The sequence below is a fragment of the Zerene cesonia genome, chromosome 23 (assembly GCF_012273895.1).
Source record: "Zerene cesonia ecotype Mississippi chromosome 23, Zerene_cesonia_1.1, whole genome shotgun sequence".
Lineage (NCBI taxonomy): Eukaryota > Metazoa > Arthropoda > Insecta > Lepidoptera > Pieridae > Zerene > Zerene cesonia.
This window is the reverse complement of record NC_052124.1, coordinates 2,606,682-2,628,739: the sequence shown is the minus strand read 5'-3', so window position 1 is coordinate 2,628,739 and position 22,058 is coordinate 2,606,682. Positions and strand designations below refer to the sequence as shown.

At 33.8% G+C, this 22,058-nt stretch overlaps 1 protein-coding gene across 1 annotated transcript in view; it reads left to right on the top strand.

The window, feature by feature from the left end:
* Positions 1 to 22,058, top strand: part of LOC119836275 (putative metabolite transport protein HI_1104) — a 37,838-nt gene that overhangs the window by 12,598 nt on the left and 3,182 nt on the right. The window contains exons 2-9 of the mRNA XM_038361563.1: positions 10,406 to 10,525; positions 11,926 to 12,049; positions 17,217 to 17,360; positions 17,768 to 18,050; positions 19,423 to 19,528; positions 20,858 to 20,983; positions 21,366 to 21,504; positions 21,883 to 22,022. Coding sequence (XP_038217491.1) covers positions 10,417 to 10,525; positions 11,926 to 12,049; positions 17,217 to 17,360; positions 17,768 to 18,050; positions 19,423 to 19,528; positions 20,858 to 20,983; positions 21,366 to 21,504; positions 21,883 to 22,022 — 1,171 coding nt within the window. The 5' untranslated portion in view covers positions 10,406 to 10,416. The remainder of the gene's footprint in view (positions 1 to 10,405; positions 10,526 to 11,925; positions 12,050 to 17,216; positions 17,361 to 17,767; positions 18,051 to 19,422; positions 19,529 to 20,857; positions 20,984 to 21,365; positions 21,505 to 21,882; positions 22,023 to 22,058) is intronic.

Genomic DNA, 22,058 nt, shown 5'->3' with positions numbered 1-22,058 from the left:
TGTCTCGTAATAGATAAACGCTCATTTTTTGGAAATCAATTTAGAAAAGCAAATAACGTGGACTCCTAGTTTCTTATTTCTATGTATATTTAAATACAATGATATCCTTGAATCTATTAAGCAGTAGCTAATTAACAAATCTCACATTAGTTCATTCATACACAACAAGGCTATGTGATACAAACCTTGATTTATTCTGGATATAAAATACTAGTTGTCCGCTCTGGCTTTTCTTGGATACCTACAAGTGTAGGAAGACATTTGTAAATACTTTTCCGCGATACAGGCGCGAATGTATGAACGAAAGTCAAAATATAAACTGAACAGCGTCTTGCAATAATCGTATTTTGTTCGTATACGCGTTCCCAAATTCGACAAAATAAAGTTCTTTCGGTAGCGTTTTTGATAAAACGCTACTTGCATTATACATATTTAACAAAACTACTACGTCACAACTTAACAAAGGTATGTACTCTATATTGCGTGTTTTAAAACGCGTTATGATGCAAATCATTAATTAATGATAGATAATATTTGAATATTCTGATGCGCAATGGGAATGAGAAGTAAAAGTATGGCGCTGCGTCAATATCAATTAATATTATCTTTTATGAGATCGTAAACATATTATATACACAAGATTGACGACGAGCCACCAGTCTTGCTTCTTTCAAAATCTTACAACGACAACCAATTAGTTACTATGTACATTAATCTTAAAAAAATAACAATTCAACTCTATCATTGCTGAGAACGTGGCGCCAAAAAGAGAGAATTTGAATTCTGGATTCCAATTTTATATCGGCATTGAAAAAAAGCAACATTTCGTGACAGTTGACAGGTCGTGACAGTTGACATATCGTGACAGATTAATTTCAGCGATGGAGACGCCGTCCACTGATACGAAGGTTAAATAAAATGCTTGCTTAAGATGGTTTAATAAATAAATTTAATAAAAAAAAAATCATAGCAAAATAAAGGAAATAACTGAACAATTATAAAGATGTGTTTGTGAATAGGAAAGTTCCTTTATTCAATCGAGTAATTGGGATAGATCATATGGATTTTGGGTGAATAATTTCACGAACAAAGACTACAATTCATGCCTATTCCTAAACAAAATCATGTACATTGTATTAAAATTTTTAAAAGTTACTTAAACAACTTTTTGTCTGTTGATAGAATATCTTGCAAAATCAAGGGTTAAGATAAAATATAATACTTACACACTTTATAAATATTGTAAGGACATTATCTACAGTCTATCAATTATTTTATCACTAAAATAATATTAATTAGCATATTAAACTGATATCCATTGCGACTTCGTGATAACGGCATAAAACGAGGTTATGTTTTAGTTCGCTTTGAACACATTAGTGTACAAAGCAAGAACAAAGAAAAAATAATAATGTAGGTATTGCAAGGTACATATAAAGAAAATGAATTCTTAAGGTCAAAGAACTTTACGTGTTACAATGTTAAACAATCCTAAAATATACTGACGTATAATTTAAAAAATATAATCGCAATTTGGCGCATGTCTTCATATGCATTATTAAAAAAATAACTCAAGAAAGATTTGACAATGATATCTTTAGATAGTATTATGTTATCTGTGCCTTTAGGCCTTTAGCGTCTAATAGTTACTTGCTGGCCAAAACACGTTTAATAAAAAAAAACATAAAACAGTCAAAACTGTCATTGTAAATAAGGTCATGAGAATTTATCGTTGTGAAGATTATACTACACATTTTAATTAATATTCATATAATTAATCCAACCCATTCATATCTATATATATAAAATTCTCGTGTCACAGTTTTCGTTGCCATACTCCTCCGAAACGGCTTGACCGATTCCTCTGAAATTTGGTAAGCATATTGGGTAGGTCTGAGAATCGGCCAACATCTATTTTTTATCCCGATATTCCTACGGGATACGGACTTACGCGAGTGAAACCGCGGGGCGCAGCTAGTATTATATAATATCATATGTATATTTGTAGATGTCACAAAAGTATGAAATAGATCCGACAGGTCAAATAGGCCCTTAAAAAATTGTATATTTTGTAAGGTTTTAAATGTCAAATAACGTAAAAACCTTGAATTTGAACGGAACCAGTATTATGTCAGAGATAATAAAAAGCAAGGTAGCATACGCATATGTTTGTATCAATTAGTTTCCGTATAATTTTGTCACGTAAGAGGTTTAACCTTGGATTAATCCCACATTTTTATTCAAATTCCATGAGCTATACAAATTTGATATTTCTGTTTGTTTTAGTTAATTGAACTGGCCTAGGATGGAAATTAGCATGCGTTTGTTGTCCATGTATTTTGTACAGCTGTAAGGTCTATCTAGACCTTATTAAGTTTCTATTTAAGGTCAAATAAAGTATTGTTTTCTTTGATTAAAATTAGAGACATGAAAATTATAAGTAGAGTTATCTATGAACACACATACTGTGATTATTTTTTATTATAGGCTAAATTTTATAATAAAAGAACATATCGAAAATCGATAGGAAAAATTCCCCAATCTTTTAATATTTCGACTACGTTAAGAATAAATTAATTTATATTTCTTATGAATAATTTCATAGATATGTTTGGTTCCGTTAGCGTAAGCCTCTCAATTCTAAGAACTCACTCAAATCGAATATTTTACATCTATCAATAACTTAAGTAACTGTAGGAAGTCCATACAAATAAGAAATTTGAAAAAAATTAGCTCACCCATCCGATTTATGACCGTGCCAGTCGTTGCTTAACCATTTTTTGTTATAACGATATTGAAAATACACTATCTCTGAAAATTTAACTGCCTGATGACAGGACAACAGACAGATGGACAGCAACATCTTATATAGCTGCTGCAATTTCTAACTGGTTCTTTTTTTTTTAAATCTATTTATTTAAAGGTTTTTTTTTTAAATACAAGGATTCTGATAATTTGAAGGTCCCTTAGATTTTGTTGAAAATAATTATTTCGGTATTTATTTTAAACTAATATAATAATAAAATACCTAATCATCGATAAATTACAACCTACGAGGTTGTTTATTGTTGTGATAAATTGAAAATCACATAGCAAGACCAAGGGCAAGCGGATACCGCGGACCCGTGGTTCCGTAGCATTTAATTTGTACAATCTAATCCCGCTGCTTCGCTTGCCTGCTTATTTGATAAAAAATGCCATTGTTGTGTTAATAACACTTTGTTTTTTATATTGATAAATAATATCTATGACTTATAACGAATCAACGATTCTAAAAAAGCCCAGTTGATGGAATAAATGGTTGAATTTGAGTATGCAATGTTTGCTGAGTGTGTGTGTGTAACGTTCTAACGCCTATGTACTCGGACGGAAGGTTTAAATGTGTGTATGTGTTAGAAATCATGTTGTGTTAAGCCTCTTATTATTAAATTAATTTGTATTGTATTGTTTAAAAACTCTTTTAAAACGCCGTTTTGCGATTATATCTTATCAAAATGCAAGATGAATTGTGTTTTAAAAATGAGTTGAATTTATGAACAATACTTGAATACATTTTAATTCGTTGTAATCTGGGTATAATTCTTACATACTTGATTAAAAACCTAATAATGACCGTTTAAGCTTCCTAAAAACCTCATAATATTTCACACCAGGCACTTGACTCGAGACGACATTGCCTTATTATTATGCCGCTCTTGTATTTTGTAGCTTTTGAAATCATTTCATGATCACATTACTTCCGAAGATTAAAAAGAAAAATAATCTCAAATATGTGGTGTGCCCACGCCCCAAAGAACTTTTACTGAATACGCCCACGAATCCCAAAGAACTTTTACTTACGAGATTATCTTGTATATAAATAAAAATAAATCGCCCAATGTGTTGCTAAGCGTTCGAGATCCAGCTATGATATTATAAATAAAAAGAGTATATCGGTTGAGGAGTTGAGGACTCTTAGGCAATTGTTGCAGTTTGGTGTAGTCGCTGTCTCTTTCTATTTTACGTTTCGTATTATCTATCGCTGTTGTAGTTTGAAATTACTGTATACCTTTTAGTTAGTACTTATAATAATAACATAACGATATCAGAACGCCATTCAGTATAAATAGCGTATCTTTCTTTATAATATCATTGAAAACCAGACTAATTCAGCATTTTTTTTATTAAATTTGTTTGGGCACATGAAGGTTCTTTTGGAGAGAAAAAACGTAGCTCGGGTGAAGCCAGGACGGTCCGCTAGTAGTTGATATTGGTATTAAAATTGAGATTATTTTCCGTTGATATCATTGACAAACATGACATGTAATCATCGAGTCAATGCACTTCGCAAAGCATACATTATTCAAAAACTTTATATTCTGACTTCTGACTATAATGAATGCCGCTCATATGATATTTATCTTCCATAAGCATATTAAATCAATTTTGATATGTAAGCGTACATGTGACCTCATTTAACATGTATCCAATGCAAATAAATTTAGCATGTTGGCATACTTAAGTACTCGTAGCCGATAAAGGTGTGTTTAAAATAACATAATTAGGTATATTATACAGCGGGTAATATACATGTGAGTCAATTCGTGATGGAATCAACCTTACTGGGCTTCCGCACGAACGGACCGGCTCGAAGGACCATGTTATCCTACTAATATTATAAACGTGAAATTATTTAAGCATGGGTTGATGTATGGATGTTTGCTTTTCACGCGAAAACAGTCTATTATAATAGTCTGGATTAGCCCATAGGCTATTTATTCATACATGAATATCACGCGAGTGTCGCCTCGGGTTAGCTATTATAGAATTAAATAATATTTGTAAGGGGCCCGCTTAGAGGGCGAGAGAAAAGATATCCATAAAGGTATTCATAAGTTTCATCAAATTCAATTTATTATACTCAAATCTTGTTATAAAATATAAGTAGGAGTTATTTTTTATATAGTGAGGAAATCTTACATAGATACCCACGGCCGGAGAAGGAGCCGTGGGTTATGTCGGATACCTATCGAATAAAACCCCACTGTGTTCCATCGAGCCGCATTAGTGAAGGGGCCACGGGTACTTGTTGGAATTCGTCCGCGACCAGGTAGGGGTTATCTTAATAAAAACAGTAACTCCAAAACTGCTGAACGATTGGCTTAGATATCATAGTATCAACCAAGGGATTAAATCAAATACAATTAATAAGCTGTATATCATTTTCTAACAGGGCCAACATATAAACACATTTAATGGTAGTCCTTTTCCATCGTTGACACTAATTGTTTGTTTAAGTTTCGTCTCAACAAACGCATCAGACAACAATGGGGCTTGACCTTCGTTCTGTAATTAGATTATTTAGGTCATTGTCTGTGTCACTATTTACCAGATCATATATAAATAGATAAGTATTAAGGGTTAGTACGGGAGAATAACGATATAAGATCCCGCGTAGGGTCATTCGCTCAAATGATTATCGAATGAAAATGATATTTAAATAAAAACGTGTTCCGGAACATAAAGTTAGGGTTGCTGTACAATATGATGAAGGTTGTGTCTTACAAAAGTTGTAAAAAATATATTTTGTTGCCAAATGAATGCACTTCGATTTAAAAAACATACAAACAAAATTTGTTACGTGTTGCCTTCTTTTTACCGGGTTCTGGTGTACCTACAGGTTAGCTATAAATGGGGAAAATGTCTGTAAATTATATAAAAGCGTGCCCTACATTTTTGCTTCGCCATCAGAATGTATGATATGTTCTCGGAACTATATTATTGTTAAAATTTATTGAAACAGGTTGCTAATTTTTAAACCGTTCAGAGGTTGATTTTTGAAACACATGGTAGCCAATGTCTTATTCTGTTGTATAAAGCTATATTGCAAAGCTTTATTACAATCAATTCAGTGGATTTTACGTGAAAGAGTAACAAGCATACATCCATCCATACTTACAAACTTACGCCTTTAAATATTTGAAGGATTTGTTTGTATTTGTTCGTTATTCTGCAGAAACAATTTTTGTAAATAACAACAATGCGAAAGACGAAAGTATTTAGTTTGTCTGCCCTTCATGTCGCGACGGGTTTTATATAACCGATTTACGCAAATACATATATAACCTACTTTATCAATAAAAAAAATCACTTCTTATTGAGATTATTAGCAGTTTTAATTACTTATGCACATTAAATGAATATTAATCGAAAAGAACATTGTAAGGCTTTAAACTATATATTTATTTTGAAGCATTTATCAATAAACTATTTGATCATTTTTATTTATTACTAGCTGTTGCCTGCAGTTTCGCCCGTGCGGACTTAATAAATATTCATGGTACAAACTTCCATTCCCTATTTTATCCCCTTGAGGTAAGAATTTATCAAAATCCTTTCTTAGCGGATGCCTACGTCATAACATCTATCTGCATACCAAATTTCAGCCCTCGTCCTGTCTCTTCCTTATATACTGGACATTGGCGGAGTCCCTATTTATTGGGTGGAGCTATTAATTAAGAGAAGAAGAAGTACTTTCAGCCCGATCCATCCAGTGGTTTGGGCTGTGCGTGGATAGATCATTATGTCAGTCCGGCATCTTTGAGTTATATATATTTAGATTACGTTAAAAGGGACAACAATATTATTTATACACCTGGTTGTATATTTCGCAATTTTTTCACTGTAGTCTAGTTCTAGACTAACCTAACTACTACCTAGGTGACGGTCAATCGCGGTTAGAGCATAAATCTACCTGACACTTGGCTCTCGTGTTAGTACAAGGACTTGCCGTGTTCGCGGTTATCGTCAATTTAAATTTAAGATTACCTTTATATTTAACTTAAAATAACATACTGTTCAGTTTTACATTAAAAAAAGCAAAAAAAAGTGAAGTCCCGTGTCCCCTAGTGGGGTATGGGGCAGATGATGTACATCCGTTTCACTGATCGATTTTCTTTAGGAACAAGTAGGTGATCAGCCTTCTGTGTCCTGCCAGACCGAGACATTTTTTGTGCGTCCCCACCGGGAATCGAACCCAGGACCCCTCGGTTCTACGCTCACGCGTTAACCACTGTACCAAGGAGCGGAAAAAAAGCAAAGTGCTCGTTATTTAAAATTAATTTAAATGTTTTCACGTTCCTCTTTGTAGAAACTGCTTTTCGGGCAAAATTCGTAGCATAGCCTACTTCGGCTTTCACATATTTATTAGAAAATTAATTATTTAGCAATAAAATGTCATCACACAATCAAGTAAAGATAAAGTTATTTCAAACTATTTAATTCATGAAGTGAATATATCGCTTTGTTAATTTGTCTTCTCAACTAGTTTTTTTTTTAACTGACTTCAATAAATCAGGTTATCAATTCGATGTGTATGTATGTTATATTGCCAAATTGTAGAGCTTTGGTACATGTTAGTGAATTTTATAAGTGCTTGTATGTATGTTTGTTTGTTTGTAGCATACGCATACGGATATCTCAGAAACTGTAACTTGAATTGAAATGTTTTCTTTTTAGTTGTATCACGTATTCTTCAAGATGGAGTAGTTTTTGAGGGTAGAGGGCTAAATATATATCATACCATTCATAAGAAAAATATGCAGGTAATATCCTTACTTGCAAATAAAGAATTTAAATTTGAATTTGAAAGCAGCGATGCAACGAATTCCATGCCTTCTTCACGCGCTTTCAAATCACGAAATCGTTGAAGTCGGTTCAATTCCGTACATTATCTTGTCTTCTACGTTATTGGATTCTAAGAAAGGGTAAAACCGTTGATTCATGAACCATACAATTGTTAGCAAGGTCGGATATATAATTACGAATTACGAAAGTCACTTTTGTTCCCGTAATTAATGTTTGTTTACAATACAATCGTTTATTAACACAATTTGCATACTTCAATGGGATAAATGTTTCAATTTCTGTGTTTTTAATTTCGCGGAAGTATTTAGTTGTAATCTTAAAAGGTGAGTTGTTTATGTTAAGCCTAGATTGAAGCTAAGATGCGCTCAAGTAAACAGCATTCGTTTGGTCCAATACAGAACTTCTTTCTTCTTCGCCATCCTCTTCTAGAGTTTGTTTCCACAATGTATAATATTACAGGGCCTTATAGAATACCGAGGGGGTCGCGGATGAATTTTAACCAGCTCCCGTGGCCTCTTCACCCAAGTGGCTCGACGGAACACAGTGGGGTTTTGGTCGGTAAGAATCCGACATAACCCACGGCTCCATCCCCGGGGGCCGTGGGTATCTATTGAAGATTTCCCCACTATAAAAAAAAGGGCCTTATAGAGTATTAAAAACTATTCGTGTGAAACTTTTTTTTATATCATTGCCTGTCGCCTGATGGTACGCAACTAACACCGCCCATAAACATTAGAACAGTAACCTCTTATCTCATTCATCTTCTTTAGTATCCTTCACTGGTTGGAGCAGGCCCAATGCTCGAGAGCCATAATAAAACTCGATCGGTTCAGAGTTCTGTCTAGCTCTAACTCCAAGAGTTATGTCTAGCTGGACTCGCAAATAAATAGACAATTACTATTCGCTAAACATACTGACCATTACCTTACAACATAATTGGTGTTGGTGAATTTTAATTAAATTCAAATACTAAATATGGAGATTTTATTGATAAACCGTTCATGACACCGATCGTTGGCTCATTGCTGAAATAACTGCGATTATTTGAGTTATCGGCTGAGGCTGATAAATGAAGATTGATGTGTTTGTTTACTGTTTAATTAATGGGTTTGATAATGACGTTCTTGAAAGTGGATGCCGCTTCAGGTTTAATGCGGGAATCGCGTTTTTTTTCGATAGAAATAAACGATTCTATGAAGATTCATTATTTTAAATACTCCTTAGAGCGGCAATGCTTTTGTGTCTTTGGGCGGTGGTGATCGCTTAACATCAAGCGATCCACCAGCTCAGTCGCCCGCTAATGGTGTAAATAAAAACATTGTCAATATTTTTTTTTATTTCCAAAAATCCTTTATTTGTAGATAACCTGAAATGTTGATGCGTGTGAATGAAGTCGCGGAAAAGTGTAGAACACAATTTATAAACATTTTATGTATTTGGAACTGATTGTAATGAAATTTAGCATGGTCTAAGAACATGAATGGTATATTATTCAAAAATGGTGGGACTGTCTTATCAAGTATGAGAATCTTATGCGAGCGAAGCCGGCCTACAAGCTAGTAAATAAACTAAACACACTCTATTTATTTAAGCATTTTATCGATTTCCTTAGTAGTAGAGATATGCGAAAATAGCTTTTAAGTATTTGTAAATCGATGATTTAAATTTTTCTTCACGCGGTACGATGGCGTGTTTTACCTTTTAAAATCGCAAATGCTTATGGCGTTTTATCGTACTAATAAAATCAACACGAGTTTGTAAATAAGGATGGATGGATGGATGTATGGATATTTGTTACTCTTTCAAGCCGAAATCAACTTATCGTATCTGTATGAAACTATGAAATTTGGTACAGAGATAGATTATAGTTTGGATAAGCAGATAGGCTACTTTTTACCCGGGTACCGCGCGAGTGATTCCGCAGGTTACAGCTACATTAAATATTATAAATCAAGGGTTATTTTTTTTTATTTATGATTGACGTGATTTAAGAGAAATAAAAGGGAACTATGCGTCATCTAAGGACAAATCAATTTTTTATTCACACACAAAAACAAGTCTCTTATAAAACTTCAGTTCAGAATCATTTACATTAAAAACTGAAATTGAAATATAATTCTTCAAAATATTAAATGCATAGGTAGTTCTTATCATCTTTAAATTGATAGAATCTGTGAAATCCAAATTCCGAAGGCACAATTACAAAAAAAGAAGGACGATAAACCAATTATCCACGATAAAAGTAATAATTAGATAAATTAGTTACGCAAAAAATGCATGTATTTAAAATACTAGCTCTGAACCGCGGCTGTGCGTACGAGGCATCAAGATAGAAGTTATTTTATTGTTTTGTATATATTATCTTTGATATTACATTATGGTTGCATATGGAATTAATGTAGAAAAAACATTCTTACAATCGACCTATAAGGTCGTCGCTAGTATCGTATTATGTTATCTGTGGTCGCCGTAAGTATTTTAGCGAAAAATTATAACACCTTCAAACTTGTCAGAATTAGACCAAATTCAAATAGGACCACACGGAAGGTAGCGTAGTTTTCACTTTTCTGAAGTCGGTTGAAAAACTGATGGAAGCCATGTTACAAATAAACAAAAATATTTATTCATTATAGTCATTGTTTTTAAAATTGTTGGTACTTTATTTAATTTATTACAAAAGGACTAAATATCTCATATATTTACTGCCCAATGAAATGTATTAGAACTTACAAGAGCTATTTTATAAAACACATGTTTAATAACTGTCACATTGTTCCAGAATAATCCACGATGCTTCACGGAGGCTTGCTCTCGAAATTGAAGGCGTATTACAAGTGGTACGTGCTCGGGCTTGTGTCAGTCGGCTACATATTGGGGGAGCTTGGACATTATCTTATAGGTATTTATGACTCTTGTCGTTTTTATTCGCCTGTTTAAATTACTTAATAATTTTTGTATGTAATGTGTCTTATTTCATAAGTTCCTTCTCGTTTTATTGTATAAGAATATTGTATATATTAATATTATATAGTAGCCTATAGGTTAATTTTTACTGTCATTATGCTTTTTTTTAATATTTCTCATAGTCTCCGCTGATATGATCTGACTGCAGCTGACAGCTGAACTGATCGCAGATGTATATATAAAAAACATCCTTTTTTTCCCGCATCTTTTAAATTTTTTTTTATAATATTTATCCATTCATACAGCCATTTCTTTTTCGCGCCAAATACTTATTTTTTGTGATTAATTCAATTTGCATAGGGTGATTTGGGTGATTTGATTCATACGTAACGCCTTGACCCACTCTCTGTTTAGGAGATTCGTATAAATTCCTAACACATACGTTCCGAGAAAATAGCTATAGTACCAAAAGAATTTGCTAATGGTTCTTAAAAAGTCTAAACTTGATCATTAGGTCACTAGAGACTTGAGGCTTGAGGAAAAACATGTTTGAGATGTTTTTGATTGTACACGAAAATACATTTAGAAATTAAAACTGATATTGATATACTAAAAACAATACTATACTCGTAGCTCTAACTCTGAAATCTCTTACAAAAGCTTACGCTAAGCATCTAACTTCAGCATTCGTCACGTACAACCAATACTATTCAAAGCACATTTAAGAAACTTAAAGTAACACAGATTATAAATTAATTAGGCATCACGCGTAAGTTTTTGCAGCTCGACCTTGACTTTGGCCGTCCTTGAGGCGCACATTCGTGAGGGTATAACTCGACCTTGTTATACCTTTCAATGTAAATACGCTAAAAGGAAAGTATCGGCCTTCAGTTTAGAATAGTTTAATCAACTTTTTTGATGCCGGACAAAAAATTAAGATGTCTTTTGTTTAGGTTTTAATTAATATAAAAGCCACGTTCAGACCGATCAGGATGTTTGGCTAACTCGTGATAGAAGGTGTAATGAATCCCTTTAGAGACTTTTAAAGTAAGATTAGAACTAATTTGCCTCTGAAAAACTCCTAAAATCGGCCCGAACGTTACAGACATTATTATTTTTTGGGTGAATCTCGATGTTAGACTAAAGATCTGCTGTATGCATAGACACGTGGGTGAACTGATACGGACACGGGGATCACAGGCCTCGGCTTGGGCTGTCGCATGAAACAGATCTTATAGATATAAGGTAACATGACATAGTTACAGATATTAACGGAACTAACTATGACCCTGGATCCTGGACCCTGGACCCTGCTGGTCTTTTAATATCCATACTAAATTTAGCGCATTTTTTACTTATTCACCTATTTTATTATTAACACTATTTTAACTACAGGAACGACATCAAAAGTAACTGCAGAAGACTTGCACTACGGCGACAAGTCATGTCAGTTGAACGCGACCCACCTGCACCTCAGTCAGTTACCAGTCATCTGCGAGAAAGTCAACTCAAGCGAAATGTAAGTTAATCTTTATTAGTATAGTATTATATAATTATCTGTACCATTACTCAAGATGATTTTTGAAAATGGCAATACTCATGGTTTGACATCACTGATATGCCGCACTCAAAGATGAACATATGGGGTAAGGGATCATAGATAATATAAATCATAGAAGAGCAGAGCACAACAACAGAAGATAGAAAGAAGAAAGAAAAACATTTATTGTGACACAGACATACACACACACAACAGATCATCGCAGAAAACAACAGCATACAATAAATCGAAAAAAAGGAAAAAAAATATATATTAACGGTTAGACTTAACAATTATGTCTGTTTGGCTGCGTGTGCCAAAAGGGATTCCACTCAGGAAACCTGAGGCTTAACGCCTCAGCTCTGATTTTCAGTGGTACCCTGTCGGTATCTACTTGCATCTACGGTTAGCTAGAAATAGCTTTTGCAACAAAATCATCAACAGCATATTGCTTATGATTGCTTCCTAGCGAACGGAGAGAAAATTTTTAAAACAGTTTTAAAATCAGCCTAATTACAACCTTGACATCTAGTGATAAAGTCACGAATCATTCAAAGGGTGTCTAAAAATGACAATCATTCGTCACAAAAACGTGTCAAGCGAACTTAACAAAATATTAAATAAGAGCTCACCTCTTTAGTGAGCTGTTATTTGCCTATTTTTTCTCGGCGATATCTAGTTGGCATTGGTCGAATGCATGTCTAATGCAGCTTTAAACATTATGCAAAATTTGTTTTTTTTTATTACAAAATTATAAATACTAAAAATAATAAATCATTTTCAAAGCGATAAATTTAGTGTAAGTAAGTAATATATTATATACTCGTGTACGAGTAGATAAGTAACTGCAAGTCATCAAACACCTAAACGTACTATTTTTGTTCAAAAATGAAAAGTGATAAGCCTCTAGGTAAGAACACCAACCAATAAACACACAAAATAAGTACAGTTTTAAAAAACTAAAAAAGCACGCTTTAATGATAGAAACAACTACTAAAATTCTTATTCAGAGCATAGACTACGTAAAAAAAGAAATTAAATTCTGGCGATCTTAATCAGAATTATTCGATAAACTTACGAAGTTATTGCATTGTCACCGATCCTTGATATGTGTACGTGTACAAAGTTTGAATTAAATCTGTCCTGTCTTCGGTCAAAACACATTCTAAATCAGTCGGTTACACACAAACGTACGAGTGAAGCTAATAAAAGCGTGTTAACAATCAAGAACATAGATAAGGAAACATAATTGAAACTGCGTATTATTTATGAATTTCTGTATCAACTTCCGTGATTTACATGCATAATAATTTTATTATTTAACATAATAATATGATATAATACGAACCATAATTCCACATAGTACAATACGACACGAATGATACAAACACGTTCAGGAAATATACAATAATATCAATAATTCATAAACACCGATAGTCGATGGTTAAGCAATTACCTACCTACGATTTCAATTAAAATTCTCTATGATTGAAACAAAATTTGCATACGGAAGTTCCTTGTACCTCCAAGTTAATATTTTCAACGATAAAAATAACAATATTTCGTCTAAAATAAAACATGGAAACCGCCACATTTAGATGTGTGAATAAATTTGAAAACAAGAATTACCTAAATGTTTATGTGATGTTTGTTGTGATGTATACTGTGGGTTGTATTTTCTTAGATTATTTTAGTTTTTCGATGTTGATAATAAGACCTGATAAACTTCCAAAATCTTAAATACATAATGTTCGCTCTTTCCTCTTCAAAAAAGACTAGTTTAAAATCCATATAATTGCATGTTTTACATCCATATACAAATAAAAGTTATTATTGATTGATAAACTCTAAACCGTCTTCATTTTAAGTACATTACATTGTTAGTATAAAGATTTGAGTTAATTGTTCAATGATTTTTGTGCACGTGACCAAAGCGTTTTGTTTTAATAAACTTTTAAGATAAAGAACAGATGATATCATACACTTCGGCTCGTTAATTATGATTGATTACGCGAGCAAACACCAAGAGCCGCTGTGGGTTTCCTGTAGCAGCTTTATTTCACTTCCATATCCTACTAATATTATAAATGCGAAAGTTTGTAAGGATGTGTGTGTGTTTGTTGCTCTTTCTCGCAAAATGTACTTAACCGATTGCAGTGAAATTTGGTACGTAGATGGCTAGACAACTGGAATAACATATACGCAACTTTTTATCCCGATATTCCTACGGGATACGGACTCACGCGGGTGAAACCGCGGGGCGCAGCTAGTAATAAATAAATCAATTCCTTGCCATTGTTATTTATATTGTCCGCTCGGGTTCCTCCGTGGTAAATGTACAAACTATAGCGTTCAAGGATTTCAGATGCAAATCCAACGGTTAGAAAATAACTCTTGAAATTGGACCAGTCGTTACTAAACTTAGCACAAACAAACTCTCTAAACATATACGAAATGTTATTACTTACCCGCTCTAGTATTATAAGACTACTAGCTGTGCCGCGGCTATACTTGTGGACGAATCCGCAACATCAAATATTTCTACATCTTAAGTGTTTTAGTACATAAACTACATCACTGCCAAAACATCACAATCCGTGCAGTACATACAACCATACATTATTTTAAAGTTGTATATTATATTAATTGATTATAGAGATTAATAGATAGAATTTCTATATCATGTCAAAACAATTTATTAGACACCACAATATGAATATACTTATGGAAGTCTTAAAATTACACTACCGTATATGTAACCGGAAGAAATGTGTTGTGAAATATATACCAATGGAATACATAGCATAATATGTATGTTGTTGGCATCTCAATGTAATGTAAGCCAGATTTCCTGATAAGAAAGTGCATCTAGGATGTCTTTAATCATTCGCCTAGAATTATTTCAGGCGCGAATACAGTCCATGTTTGTTTTCCCATCATATATGACAAAGTCCATAAATGCATGAAGAAATATTCTTTATACGAATTGTCAAAAAGTATTGTATACAGACAAAGACGTGTCATTCAAAAAGGACTCACTAATACATTAAGGATAATGAAACCAAGAAAGACTCCTTGTAAACAAAATTACATTGGCATCTTTCCTGGCCTAAATTCCCGCCAAATCCATAAATACAGGTTATGATTTTAATCTTGTTTCTAATAACTATCTTATTTCTAAGCACCCGTTTTACACGAAAAACAATTTTATCTCCGTTAATAACCCAGTTAAATCAACATGCAAAATATTAAAATACGCAATTAAAATAATTAACCATATCTTACTCTTGACATTAGCCTTCTTCAATTGTAAATAATGAATGCTTGAACTTTCGCACGATACTCATTTATCTAGAAATAAATCCACATCAAAGCAATCAAGACACAATTAATAATAACTTAGCTAGTCATTATTCATTTAGCTCAAAATATAATATAGCCTAGTCTTAACCCTGACTCTATGAATCTTTAATTCATAATTATTACAATCAGTGACCCGTACTAGTACAAAGATACATTTTATAATTGAAAACGTTTTATATTTTATAAAATTTAAATTTTTTGCTATGTATCATTTTAGAATCATAATTTTTAATTCATAAATTTAGTCGTAGTACAAAAATCATGTTTTACATACATATAGAGAAGCCATTTACCATTTTTTTAAAGTTTATAAAAAATAACTGTTGCAGAGAAAGGAATCAGGTGGGTGATCTGTCACCAACGCCTGTGAATGCCTTTTAATTGCATTTTTTTATAGAATTAAATATGTGTCACATCAAAATCTTTTTAAATAATTCTATTTATAAACTTGTATGTTTACATTATCTGTTTATAAAACAAAACCAATTTTAAATTAATTCCGATTTAATGTAATTTAGTGGCAACCACATAAATTAAACCCGAAGACATATATCGAATTACCTTACAAATGACCATAAAATGAGCGTCAAATTAATCTAATTGTAATCATTACGCTATTTATTATATCGCTTGTCATTGTCAATTTAATTTTGAAATAGCTTCAAGGACACAATCTCCTGTGTTTTTGCCCGATTGCACAAAAACATCCATGTTTTGCGCTGAAGGTATGTCCGCTTGTCGTTTATACCTAACTAGTTGTTGCCTGTTGCTTCGCCTGCGTGATAAAAATAAGTTTTAATGTTGGAAAACGTCATCCTGCTCTACCACCTATTCTATCCTTTTGGGGATAGTATTTATTGAAATTCTTTCTTAGCGTATGCTTGCCTCACAGTGGCCATCGGCGTGCCGAATTTCAGCCCGATCGGTACAGTTTTTCTAAAGGTTTGTCCTGGTTCAGTTTTTTGGACTGTGCGGATATAAATCAGTCAGTCACCTTTGCGTTTTATAAATTAAAACATAGGTATGTATTATAAGGCTATCAGTTTCTTCAAAATATAATACTTTGTCAATATATAATTTTATCGTCGTGTTGTATAAAACATATCTAGGGCTGGCGAACTTCCATTTCCTTCTCTCTACTATTCTTTAAAACCCCAACCCTGGTTTTTAAGAGGAGTAGCCTGCTTCTTAAATCTGTAATAATAAAGAAATGTACATTAACTATATCCTATGAAAGTGTTATTCAGCTTTAAAAATCAGCTAAAAATATCTATATCATATGAGAGTAAAATTCCTACTTGCCTAGAACTTGAAGCAGATTGATATAACAATAAGGCCTTGATTTTATGTAAATAACATTGATAAACTGTCTGTTCCCGTACATTAGCAATTTATTTCTATTGCAACAATTATCTTTGCCATTCTTATTATTCGTAGCGTGATATTAGCCTTCCTAAATGGGCTATCCAGCGCACACAAAAATATTGAAATTCGAACTAGTAATACCAGAGATGAGCGCATGCAACCAAACAAACTGTTCAACTTAATAATATATGTAATATAGATAACACTACCAAAGTTTATTTGAAAGTGGAAAGTTTGTTTACGCACACCTACGACCCTTGGGTCTGGGTTATGTTGGACCCTCACTGCAACAATAATCTGCCGAAAACTAAATAAACGCCTCTGCGTTCCGTCCAAACGCTTTCAGTAACGGTCGTCGTGAGTCTTTCTCCTATCTTCCTCCTATTTTCCATACAATAAAGTGCATTATTACTTCCAGATGCGAAACCTTAACTCTGAACGGGACTCGTTACTGCGAGTGGGGATACAACGGGCTCGGCATAGACTACCAGGTGCTGGCCGGGCCAGCGTTTATGGCCGTGTTTACTGTGGTCGGCGTGGTCCTGGGGGTCGTCGCGGATAAGTATGATCCAGCTTTTTATAGAATTATATAAGAATAGTAGCATGCTGCTGTGTTTTATTCGGTGAATAGGGGAGCCAGACCCATATCCTTTTCCTTTCTCTTCCTAGACCTTTCCTTTATTCCTCAAGTCAATCCTTTCTTATGTCCAAACACAGAAAAATATAAAATAAAATATTCATAGGATAACTGGATCAATTAACTTTCCGTAAAACTCCGTAAACCCCCGTTTTGTGTTATCATATTCTATAATGTTATAAATTGTACAAATCACGTTGTGTTAAAAAATTTTTCGTAACTCAAAACAAAGTTTGGAATATTTAAAACCATAATGTAACTGACCGTAGCTTCATATTCCAACACACACACACACACACACACACAGTTAACCACAAATCCACCAATTGCAGATACAACCGCGCACGCATCCTCTCCTTCTGCACCCTGGTTTTCGTGATCGCCATCCTACTTATGGGCACCGTCTCCGAATATTGGCACCTCGTGATCCTGCGCATGATCATGGCGGCTGGCGAGTCCGGCTGCAACCCGCTCGCGACCGGGATCCTGACCGACCTGTTCCCGGAGCACCAGAGGGCGCTCGTGCTGTCTATATTCAACTGGGGAATCTACGGAGGCTACGGGATTGCGTTCCCGGTTGGCAGATACGTTCCCGATTTGAATGCTTGGGGATTGGTGGGTTTTTATACAATAGTTTATAATACTAACTAATCATAGATTTGTATGTGTGATGTTATGACTGTCATCCTGTAAATTTTAAAAGTTCATTGATATTATTTCTATACCTATCTTTTTTTCCTTTCGGTTGACCTGGGATAAAAACAATATAAAATATAGTCCCATAAACTTTTATATGACGTAGGTTTTTATTGATAAACGAATTTTCTAATCGGTTCTACAGATCCAGAGGTGCTGCAACGTCACAAACTCATAAATCAAAAGTTTTACCTATTTATTGTACTAACGCTCCGCCCCGGCCCCACCCGTGATACCTACATCTATACTAATATTGAAAAGCTGAAGAGTTTGTTCGTTTGAACTCGGAATAGTTCGTGAGTCCGATTTGAAAAATGCTTTCAGTGTTAGATAACCCATTTATGGAGGAAGGCTATTTATTGGCTATATGTACCTCGGGCAAAGCCAAGGTGGACCGTTAGTATATATTATGGCGTATGTCACTCAGTGAAAATGCAGCTTTCATCGTTTTAGGTACCATGCAATTGAAATAACAAGCTACTAAACGTTGATACGTTTTATTGTTATCATGTTGTTGTTATGCACAAACATTTATGCGAAATAAGCATGACATGGAGTTTAGTGTTTATTGAGTACGATAAGAATATTAAATGTAAATAGTGTTTATCTAAAAGCTAACTGTCGTCCCGGTTTCATCATTTTAACGGTATAAATAATAAAGAACAGAAATACGACTTTTATCAAAGAGGAACGTTATTTTTTTGCATTGTTTTGTTTAGATTCAATAAAACAATCGAATTAAATTTTCATAAATACAATTATTTTTATCAAAAACCAAAACTGGGTTCAAATTATCAGTACTAGACCGATATTCGATGAGACCACATGGCAGGCTTTCAAAACAAAAAACGTTATAAAAAAACGTTCCCACAGTAAAAAGCTATGAGGTAACGAACACGAACAAAAATCGAATTAATAACCTCTTCTATTTACCTACTTACCTCTTTGAAATCGGTTGATAAAAGTAATAAATTACAATAATAATTCGGGAAAAAATTTGCATTCGTCATTTTATGTCGATCATTACTTAATGTTTAAGGCTGTCATCGCCTCCAAGTTCCAGCGGGGTGTAATCGGGGTAATAATTAAAAAAAATCTTTTGCGGGGATGTGATACCTTCCCCAGCAAGCTGGCCCAATTTGCGAGGAAGTCACGTTGTTAAGATTCGCTCGAACATTAAAAAAATCTTATTAAAAGCTACGAACAATCATAGACTATTGTTTTTTATCTCTTATCAACCCAAAGTCTTATGCAAGTGACTATAGTTATTAATAAAGCAATGGTATTGCAGAGTTGGAGGCTATGTTACTACAGCGCGGGCATCGTGGGAGTTGTGATAGCAGCCCTCACCTTCCTCACTCTCCGAGAACCGGAGAGAACCACCATTGGAGAGGAAGGTTTGTTATTTGTACAGTTTTTTGTTTATTTAAATAAAAAATAGAAACTAATCTGCAGAATTTGTGAAGAAATGAAAATATCGCAGATACATTCAAGAGCGAAAGAAAGAAAAAACTTATTTAGTGAACACGATTTTTGTATGTCAATATCGGTAATGGTACTGGTGGGTTGCCTGATAGTAAGCTACCATTACCCATGGTCATATGCATAGACGTATTAGGTCGTATGCTGATTTTACGCCTCTGCAAATGGATTGCCGACTTTATATGGAAAGGGATAAAGAAAGGATTGACGAGAGATAAATAAAAGGGCTGAGAAGGGTAAGGAAGAGGATAGGGACCTCCGGCCTCCTTCGCGATATAAAAACATGTACACATATAACATTTAAGCACACAATAATATGTAAATAGTTACTATTGCCCCATATTACATAACACAATGGCTATTTTAAACGAAAAACGGAAGTATAGCCTAATAACAATATTTTTAAGCTCTGAAAATTAAATTAAAACATTAATTAGCAACATCTTACGGCTTATTTTGTAAACTACGTCAACGAGTCTCAAAGTTACACAGTTGGGTTATTTCGAAACATTATTTCTACAGAAAATTTCAAAACAACTAGTTTAAAGTTTAAAAAATAAGTACATAATTTATAACACTTCTAATTATTTTGTTGTCTTGGGTATCACGCTATGTAGGTGCAAATTACATAAAATTACAATATTACATTTTCTCAAACTGAGCACACATAGAAAAACCTTTTTTGGAATTGCCGGTATGTCATTTTACTATGTTATAGTAGAATGTTATCTAAGAAATTATATTCTTCAATTAAATAACGTAATATTCTGTAACTACGTACTTCAGTTTTATACAGAGTACAGTGCATAAAATTAATTTAGAATACAATCATAGTCATAGTCAAGTATGCAATAGAAGTTTGCATATTCAGCCATCTTGAATAAAAAATTTAACATAGTAATTTACTAGTCCAACCCTCTTTGATACCCGTATCTAGTATGACTTTATGTTTTCTGTGCCCGTATTGAGAGGGATGCGAAATATTTAATCGCACGTTTTGTGGTGGTCGTAATCTTTGACCGATTTTTACGAAAAATAGCTAAGCAGTAACTGGCTTTCAAATATCACACAGTGAAATAACACGCACACACAGGCAGAATGGCAAGGCACATGACATCGACAACAAACTTACAGCACCCCTGTTATTGCGTGGGGGGTGAAAACACACAAACATAATCATATAATATTGCACATAGGTTGTCTGCCATTATGTCGTATAAAATAGGCTTCTATATGTTTTCTAGGAACGGGCAATGCTAAATCTGACAGCGTTGAGTCTGGCAAGAAGATGCCGCAGGTTACAATCTGGCACGTGATCGTGCAGCCCAGGATTATACTTCTCTGCTTGGCTGCATCTATCAGACATTGCGGTATAAAACTTTAATGTTATTTTAATAATAATACAAAAGTATATAAAATTCTAAAATAATTAAAAACTTTACACCTTATATAATTATGTATTTTTAAGTGACTTAAATAGTTGAGAGTTTTTTGAATCTATTTTAAGTGTTGCCAATGTAACTTTTTAAAGTTTATACTTCTTGTGGTTTCGCTTAAACTTGATAGATATAAGCTAGATAGATAGATATATAACCGTTTTTAGAATTTGTTCAAACAATAGTTTCAATTCAGTTTAGCTTACAGTGTACGTACTATTTATAATAATTATATGAAATAAACAGTTGTTTTCAAAAGCATTTTTTTTTTCATTTTCATTGTTTTTTTTTTAATAAATATTCTTTTATTGTCCAGGTGGCATGACCTTCGCATACAACGCGGACCTGTACTACCGCGACTACTTCCCAGACGTGGACCTCGGCTGGTGGTTGTTCGCCGTCACCGTGGGCATCGGCTCCATCGGCGTTGTTGTTGGCGGTGTTGTGTCTGATAAGTATGTTGCTGTAATTTATTTATTAACCTTTTTTAAAACTGATAGGATGTTTAGATGTACAATTTTTTACTTTAGATTTAATTGTCGACCGACTTCAAAAAAAAAATAAGGTGGTCGATTCAAATGCTCTCTTTGGGTTTGATACCTGAGTGAACTTTCGACTGAGTGAACCCATTTTAATGATTCTTTTTTTCATTTGAAAGATTTGGTAAAGTTCTGTCAATTTGAATGCGGTTTATTTTTTAATTTTCTCAATTCTCTTTTCCGAACATAGTAACCGGCTGAATATGAACTAAATAGGGCTTATGATTAGATTGATGTAAAGGATGATGATGAAAAGGATGATGATGATGATGATGATGATGATGATGATTCCAGGTTCGTGTCCCGCATGGGCGTGCGGTCTCGCGTGCTGGTGCTCGCGCTGTCGCAGCTGATAGCGACGCTGCCAGCGTTCGGCTCTGTTGTGTTTGGGCCGCTATGGGCTATGATAACACTCGCCTTCTCTTACTTCTTTGGTAATTATTATATAGTAGACGAGATTCCTGTTTTAT